The sequence below is a fragment of the Limulus polyphemus genome, unplaced genomic scaffold (genome assembly GCF_000517525.1).
Source record: "Limulus polyphemus unplaced genomic scaffold, Limulus_polyphemus-2.1.2 Scaffold2581, whole genome shotgun sequence".
In the NCBI taxonomy this organism is placed as follows: Eukaryota; Metazoa; Arthropoda; class Merostomata; order Xiphosura; family Limulidae; genus Limulus; species Limulus polyphemus.
Window position 1 is genome coordinate 168162 of NW_013668191.1, and position 8794 is coordinate 176955.

At 34.8% G+C, this 8794-nt stretch overlaps 1 protein-coding gene across 1 annotated transcript in view; it reads left to right on the forward strand.

Annotated features, from left to right (window-relative positions):
* Positions 1-5448, forward strand: part of LOC106467352 (serine/threonine-protein phosphatase with EF-hands 2-like) — a gene marked incomplete at its 3' end in the record, with an annotated part of 29453 nt that extends 24005 nt beyond the window's left edge. The window contains exons 10-13 of the mRNA XM_022395511.1: positions 1863-2012; positions 3632-3700; positions 4312-4497; positions 5303-5448. Of these exons, the coding sequence (XP_022251219.1) occupies positions 1863-2012; positions 3632-3700; positions 4312-4497; positions 5303-5448 (551 nt within the window). The remainder of the gene's footprint in view (positions 1-1862; positions 2013-3631; positions 3701-4311; positions 4498-5302) is intronic.
* Positions 5449-8794: the final 3346 nt, after the last annotated feature.

Sequence of the window (8794 nt, forward strand, 5' to 3'; positions counted from 1 at the left end):
TCTGTTCATTGATTCATTCAGTAGAGGCTTTATCTGTTCATTGATTCCGCTGCATCAGACTACTTTCGTTGAAATCACAGTGCTGATTGGATGATATTATTTTTTCCATACTGTTATTTCATTCTAGCCCTCAGGGCTGACGACCTAGTACAGGGTCACGGCCTTTCTTCGACCATGAGATACAACTTCAGAGTATAGTGGCTATGGATAATAGGTGAGTAGGTGTAATCGAAGCAATTTTTTTGTCATTTAATACCAGTCAGGGGGCTGGCGGCTACCAGATAGATGTACCCTAAACAAAGCAAGCTTTATATAATGGTTGAATGTAAGTAATTTGTTTGTACCTTGACGTATAGTCTTCTAATAACCTATAATTAATTATCCGTTAATACTGAGTGGACTAACTGGTTATTTATTTATTTATAAATTTCTTTTGTTTACATCCAACATGAGGAAGAGAACTGTACTATGGCTTCCACGGTCCATAGATTTGCTCCAAATACCTCAAATATAAGCCAAAAAGTTGTTCACATTTGAAAGTTTTAGAATGTTTGTTAAATATATTTAAACTTTTTTTTATGCATTTAATTATTTTATTTCATGAAAATTTAATACACGTGACCTCTTATCATATTTATTCCTGTAGGTCTATGTGTGCTGTTTTTAAGTAATGTGTTGACTGCCCTGCAGTGACTACTTGCATTGCAGCGAAGCCTCTATATCTTTGATGCTGACTTTGCCTAATGCACATATTTGGCGTAAATCATTTCCAGTATGATTAGTTACCCCAAGTTTCTTATAGCAGTGAAGGGGTTATTCACCGACAAATGTTCGGTAGTGAAAATAAACAAAACTGTCACATACACTTATAATAAGCTTTTTAGCTTATATTTTTAGGTATTCGAAGGTTATTTTGAGGTAAATCTAGACTCCCTGGCTTGCAGTTTATATCTAATATTGGAGAGAACTAACTCGTGTACTGTGATCAACAGTTTATGTACAAGACGGGAGAGAGGCGATAATTCTTGTACTGTGACTTAGTTTGCTAAACCTAACTTCACAACTTTGGTCTAGAAGAAGCTAGTCCTAAGATCATAATGTTAGAATAAAAGCGTATAGTCCTGACATCATAATGTTTGAGTAGAAGTAACTAGTCCTAAGTATAGTGCTTTGAACTGTCTGTTATTCACATAGTACTTACATTTCAAAACACCACACGTATAATAAGCACAGAACCACTATATGAAGTCTAGTCTTATTGTTGCGGTATGCTCTTGTCCAGGGTTGCTGATGAGGGGCGGAATTCCCCGAAACAGGTATAAGTGGGAAGTGGTGAATCGAAATATAGTTTGGGCTTCATTATTTTTGCTTTAAGTTAGTCCTAAGAAAATCAAGTGTGGTTAGAAGTAATTAGACCTAATATTGAACTATAACATGCAAAATTGTATTCTAGTATATAAAATAAAGTATTTCGAACGATTTTATGACTAGTATTAGACAGAATGAATAGTTAACTTCAACATTAGGATTGTCGTGCGAGTGGCATTGTGGCTTACAGTAAGACCAATCCATAACGGCTTCAAAAGACTTTTCAAAGTGAGTTTTTAAACATATTTATCGAGTTTTATACTCTCCCTTGCATCGGTTATTTTGTGCTGCGTTTTTTCTTTTTTTATATCAGCAAAACTTGAAGCAATTCACATGTCTATAAACTTACATACCCGTTTTGTTTTTGGTCTTCATGACATATAAACTAGCTCATTAATAAAATACAGCACATGACCTTCGTAATAGTCTTCTCGAAAGCGAGACTTTACATGTTTTATGACGTGTGGTAAGGTAACTTCTCGCGTTTTTCACAGCGCCACGCAACTAAGATCATTCAAGTTACTGAAGATGTGTTCAGCTGGCTTCCTCTAGCGACGATAATCGACAACAAAGTCTTTGTAGTCCATGGAGGAGTAGCAGATCAAACGGATTTGACAAAGATAGCGAAAGTCGACAGACACCAGGTGACATTTAATTTTTTATTTTACCGATAGAAGTAAAGTTATTGATTGGAAAACAAAATAGTTATATTTAGTTTCGGATGTTTTAAGTTATAGATTCCATAACAAAAGAAATTGAAGCAATTTTCTAATAACTGTTTTTCTTTCTTTTTTCTCATGGAATAGTTATTATTTCACTGACACGCTTATCCATCGCTCTAGAGAAAATATGTTCATTAAAATAAACACTAGTCCATCGCTGTACAGAAAGTTTGCATATGTTGCATTAAAAATAATACAAAAGTAAATAAACACTTGTCCATAACTGTATAGAAGACTTGAATAAGTTGTAATATAAATAGTAAAAATAAAATAAAATAAACGTTTGTCATTCGCTCTAGAGAATACACGAATAAGCTAGATTGAAAAATAAAATAAAAGTTGTAATTCAATTAATTGATTCAGACAAGGGTAAGTTGTACATAATTAGACAATTTATTCAATATCATGAGTGATTCATAAATTAGTAAGTTAACAGAAACAACAAAATTCTCGACAAGAAGAGTTTATGCTTTGTCCATCAAATATTAATATTCACTGTATTAAAATTCCAGTTAATTAAAAATATTCGGGAAATTTGAAAACGAGAACAATATTTTGTTTTTCATGAAATATATTCAAAACCATGCCCGTAACTTTTTCTAAACGAGAAAGATAGATTCACGAATTAGAGAGGTATTTAGAAAAATACCTGACGAATTGAGGTGCTTCATGCAATATTTGATAAATATAAACAATTTATAGAAAAGAACAGCAAAGCAATTCTAATAATATAAATAAGGCAACTACTTATAAAGAAAAACATGGTTTGTTTGTAGTTAAGCATAAAGCTACACAATGTGCTGTGCCCACCACATCGAAACCCGGTTTTTAGCTTTATAAGCAAAGCCTTCAGACGTACCACTGACACTGGGAGGCAAAAAAAAATACGGAATATATAGTTTGAATAGAGGAGGATCAGTAAATTGTTGTTGGATTTCGATAGACAATCAAAAGACTTTCTCAGGTACATGCTTTGCCGTGTTAACTGTAGTAAAACTGTGTAATATTCTGAACCTTTTTTTATTAATCCATGTAAGAAAATATAGGTGCTCGTAATTATATAAAGCAAGTTAATCAAACATTATTAATCTTTGTTGTTATTTCATGTAAGAAATTATAGGTGCTCGTAATTATATAAACCAGGTTAAACAAAGACTTTATAGAATTATTCTTCAACATAATATGTTCAAAATGTTAAAAATTAGCATGCATTCCAGCAAATGTTTGCTTGTGATAAATACTCATAGTAATCTTCTATTGTGAATGTATTACTTGAACTTCTTATCGCTAAAAATATGTATCAGAGTATCGTCAACATAATGTTCATAATATCGTTTAGATAGAAATATGAACTTTACTATAGTGATTGGAGCTTCTCTTCAAATTGTGATTGTTTCATATTTTCAAATAATTAACGAAGAAAAGTATTTACAATAATAAAATCACACTTCATTGATATCAGGTTTTTATAATATTGAATAATATTTAAATTATAAGTTGTTTTGCACTATGACTAATTCAGAATCTATTTTGGGCTTTAGCTGATAACAATTCTTCAGCCTCCTCTAGTGGAAGGGAAGCTGACCTGTAGCAAAGATGACTGGAACCAGGTATTTGGAGCTTTACCAACCGATTTGAAATTTGCGTTTGTTCTAATACAATTCATTTTCATTGAAAACTGATATCAGTAGAATATATAACACTGTTAACTACATACTGGACCATCTGTTTTTGTAACTGGACTCGAGTGATAATACTGTGAGGTGTGTAAATGAACATGTCTGTTTGGAACTGGACTAGTGATAAATTAATGATTGCTTTTGATACTTGGCTTATCTGTTTAGAAGTGGACTGGTGAGACAGTGGTCTTAAACTCTTATAAGAGCAATGTCCATAGGAACTGGTCAGTATGTTAATACTGTGAATTAACGATACTTGCTTCACCATAAGAACTGGTCAGTGTGTATTATTAGTACTGTGAGTTTTTGATACAGGGTTTGTCCATAAAATCGAATCTCTCTGTTAGTACTGTGAGTTTTTGATACTGGGTTTGTCCATAAGAACTGGTCAGTGTGTTAGTACTGTGAGCTTTTGATACTGGATTTGAACATAAAAAACCGATCAGTGTATTAGTATTGTGAGTTTTTAATACTGTGTTTCACCATAAGGATTGGCCAGTGTGTTATCATTATTATTTTAACATTATAATTTCTTCGGAGAGGTGACGGACATTTTGTGGAGTGATCCAAGGCCTCAACCAGGATGTTGTGCTAATTCCGTTAGGGGTGGTGGAAGTTTCTTTGGACCAGATGTGACGGAGGCATTTCTTCGGCGTCACCATTTGGAGAGAATCATCCGTTCTCACGAGTGTAAACCTAACGGTTTTGAGTTTACGCACGACGACAGGGTTAGTAACCACGCTTCATTTTCTTCATTACCGTCAAAAACGTTATTCAAAACTAAATTTCCTTTTTTTTTTTTCACTCTCATTTTACAATAAAAGAAACAGAGTATATAGATTATACTTACCTAGAACTAGAAGTATCGAATTACAAGATTATAGGGGTTGGATTCAACTTACCTAAAAATACTGAAAGTATTGAACTGCAGGTTTATAGTATTTGGATCCAACTGATCTAGAAGTATTAAATTAAAAGTTTATAGTACTTGGATTCTTCTGGCTTAGAAGTATTCAACCAGGATCATACCGATCGTTTATGCCGCCCTGTGCGATATATAAATTCTGCACCCCTCCCCACAAAAGCTTGTAGCATATACACTTTTCTTCCAAATCCCCCCCCCCTTTACGGGTTGGCTCTTCACCTCTCGTACTATCCTTGGTACAGCTTTTTAATGAACTACAAGTTTATATTGTTTGGTTTCAACTTATCTAGAATTCCGCAGTATCCTCGGTACGGCCTTTTATTGAACTACAAGTTTATATTGTTTGGTTTCAACTTATCTAGAATTCAGATATTCTAAGCACGTAGTTCAATATTTCTGTTTATGTAGACTTGATATTTTAACGAATGAGGGAAGAGAGAACAGGAAGTGTTCTGCACACATGGTATAAAGCATTATAGTGTTAGTAATAAAGTAATTAATTGTCTTATTAATAATTAGTATTGTACAAATAATATGTTGATAGTTATAAAAATATTTTTAAGTATTAAATAAATGTTTTTTTCTTCCAAAATGACTTTTCTTGTCAGGTTCTCACGGTTTTTTCAGCTTCCAATTACTACGCTATGGGGACAAACAGGGCAGCATACGTCAAACTTCTTGGACCAAAGCTGGTTAATCAAATCGTCATGTACGTTAGTTCTAGGACGACCCCGAACTGGGCAATCCTGCAAAGGTAAGAGTTCTAGTTCAAAGAGATAATAACTAAACCTATGGGAAAGTGAATTTTAATCAGCATATAGTTTCTTCAACTTTTTATTGGAAGATATAACATTTTAGAAACGCTCATAGGATCATGTAGATCATTGCAACGAGAATCGTCGTTATAACCATGCCTTTTGTCATCCCAGGTTTGTAGTGTTAAGTATGCCTTATCGCAACCCAATTTTGTAGTGTTAAGTATGCCTTATAGCAACCCAATTTTGTAGTGTTAAGTATGTCTTTTATCAAACCAGTTTCACAGTGTTATGTATATCTTTTATCAACCAAGTTTGTAGTGTTAAGTATGTCTTTTATCAACCCAGTTTCATAGTGTTATGTATAACTTTTATCAAACCAAGTTTGTGGTGTTAAGCATGCCTTTTATCAACTCAGATTCATAGTGTTAGATATGCCTTTTAGCAATCCAGGTTCGCAGTGTTAAGTTTGCCTTTTCGTACCTTACATAGGTTATGATATTTTCTATCGAGGCAGGGTGATAATGATAAGAATACTTTCTAATAGCTGGGTGTATCGTGACACACCAAAAGTATCCAGAAACTTTTTTTGAACGACATCCAATATGCTTTAGTTTTAGTATAAGTACTGGTAGGGAGAAGCTGTATGCCAAAAGTCCTGAAAATTCCCGGACTTTGAAAATTACTTGTTATATTGAGCGATGTAGTATACTCCAAATCATCAATGAATTAAGGCAAACTGAATGCTGTAGAAGAATAATAAACGTTATATTGATAGGAATTGTAAAAAACAAAACAAAAGTGACGTAACAAACTACCTGTCTTGTGAAATGACATAACGTGACGGATGGCTCTATAGTTAATTAGGTTACACATTAACAAAGATATCAGGTGTAACTAAATGTTAATAAGTTTTAATAATGAGATTGATCTTACAATAATAGGTGATTTCAAAAACACACATTTGTTTCATCTTTATACAAGTAAAAGTAACCGTCTCCAGTGACAGGAAAAGTTTAAGTTAATCTATTTCATGGACTTTAAAAAGGTTAATTGTGTTGCGCTCTTGGTTTCATTCAGAGCCAAAGCTGTAAGCTACTTATACTACCCACCGAGAAAAGTAATTGTTGAGTATTTCAGTCATGCTAAGAACCGCTCAACAATAACATATGGTAAATCTACATTTTTATTCTTTAAGTTACGTCACATTTTGAAATGTGAATGATAGTGTGATTAATTCCTAACAATTTGTTATAGAATATCCTGCTTGCGAAATAAAATTTGGCATCAACATTATTCATGCCTGTTCTCTCGTTATTTCAAAAGCGAATGTTGAGCTTTGCTTGCGTGCATAGCTTTTCAAACGCAGCGCTGGAAGCGGCCGCCGTAAACAGGAGACAGACGAACGCTCGGACAGACACCACGATTCACAATATATAAAAGATTCCTTGGTAATTTAGTTTATAGGCATTACTACATCATTATGATCTGGATGTGGTCTATCGGTTAGCGTGCCCAGGCTGTGAAATCAAACATTTGTGGTTCGCGTCCTGCTATTGTTAAAACGCGCTTCGCATCTTAGGGCCGTGAGTGTGCTACATAAATATCAAATTCACCAATTCGGTAAGCCAAGCTTTGTCATTGGGTGTTATTAATTACCTGCCTTCACTGTATAGAGTATCAACTAATTAGGGTCTATTGCAGATAGCCCTGGGGGCACTCTGTGTAAAAATTTTAAAACAAAATGTGTTTGTTTTTGAATTACGCGCAAAGCTACACGAGGGCTATCTGCGCTAACCGTCCCTAATTTAGCAGTGTAAGACTAGAGGGAAGGCAACTAGTCATCATTACCCACCGCCAATTCTTGGGCTACTCTTTTTACCAACGAATAGTAGGGTTGACCGTCACATTATAACGCCCCCACGGCTGAAAGGGCGAGCATGTTTGGTGGGACGGGGATTCGAACCTGCAGATTGCGAGTTGAGCGCCCTAACCGCCTGGCCATGCGGGGCCAAACAAAATGTGTTTATGAAGGTTTACACTGCATGATGTTGTGTCTGTCAGTTATCAAAAAGTTAGCTTTTTAAGCTTTATACAAAGTCCACTTTTAAAACGCTGTAACAGTAAGAGCTCCACATGCGTGCAATGAAACTTTAACGGAACAAAAAATTAACTGTTATACGAACGTCAAGCTTTAACAATCACCTAATCACAAAACTGGTACCTGTAGTGTACTTTATTTGATGTACTGATTACGTAGAAACCCTTCTCAGAATTAGATACTCTTGTCATAAGTTCTGATAACTTTATATTTCAAGCAGTTAGTATGATAATGCTGCATAAAAAGCACTGTATCTCACATTGCCCCCCTCCCCCCGGTGGGTCAGCGGTAAGTTTATGGAATTTTAACTCTGAAAATCTAGGGTTCGATTCTTCGCTATAGCCAGAGTGAAGAGAGTTCATTGTGTAGTTTTGTACTACAGACAAACACTCACTGTTTACCTAATGCAACACATCTTTTTAGAAATATAAACTCTTGTTTAATATTGTTTGCTTATATTTCGAACAGTAGATCATTGCGTCTTTCTAAAAGAAAGAAACTGTACCGTGTATTTAAATATTTCAGCCAGGTTTAGAGCGGTATGTGCTTGTTTGTCTTGTAGCCAGGTTTAGACCGGTGTGTGCTTGTTTGTCTTGTAGCCAGATTTAGAGTGGTGTGTGTTTGTTTGTCTTGTAGCCAGGTTTAGAGTGGTGTGTGTGCTTGTTTGTCTTGTAGCCAGGTTTAGAGTGGTGTGTGCTTGTTTGTCTTGTAGCCAGGTTTAGAGTGGTGTGTGTTTGTTTATGTTATAGCCAGGTTTAGAGTGGTGTGTGTTTTTCTTTCTTGTAGCCAGGTTTAGAGTGGTGTGTGTGTTTTTTCTTGTAGCCAGGTTTAGAGTGGTGTGTGTTTGTTTGTCTTGTAGCCAGGTTTAGGGTGATGTGTGTTTGTTTGTTTGTCTTGTAGCCAGGTTTAGGGTGGTGTGTGTTTGTTTAACTTATTACCAGGTTTAGGGTGATGTTTATTTGTCTTGTAGCCATGTTTGAGTAGGATGTGAATGTATTTTTTTGTCAGATTTAATATGGTATTGTCCCATTTTCAGAAAATATACAATTTTATATTACTTTACTGAACCAAGCTTTTAGTGGTTTGCGAGTAATTATAACTACATATTGGATCCTCTGTAGTGTAATGTTTACTGTGTTTTGCACCTTGTAGTCAGACATATGATATATTGCATACAGTTCATTGTTTTCCCTGTATCGTACTTTCTGCACCTTGTAGTCAGAAAGATGTTATGATACATCTCG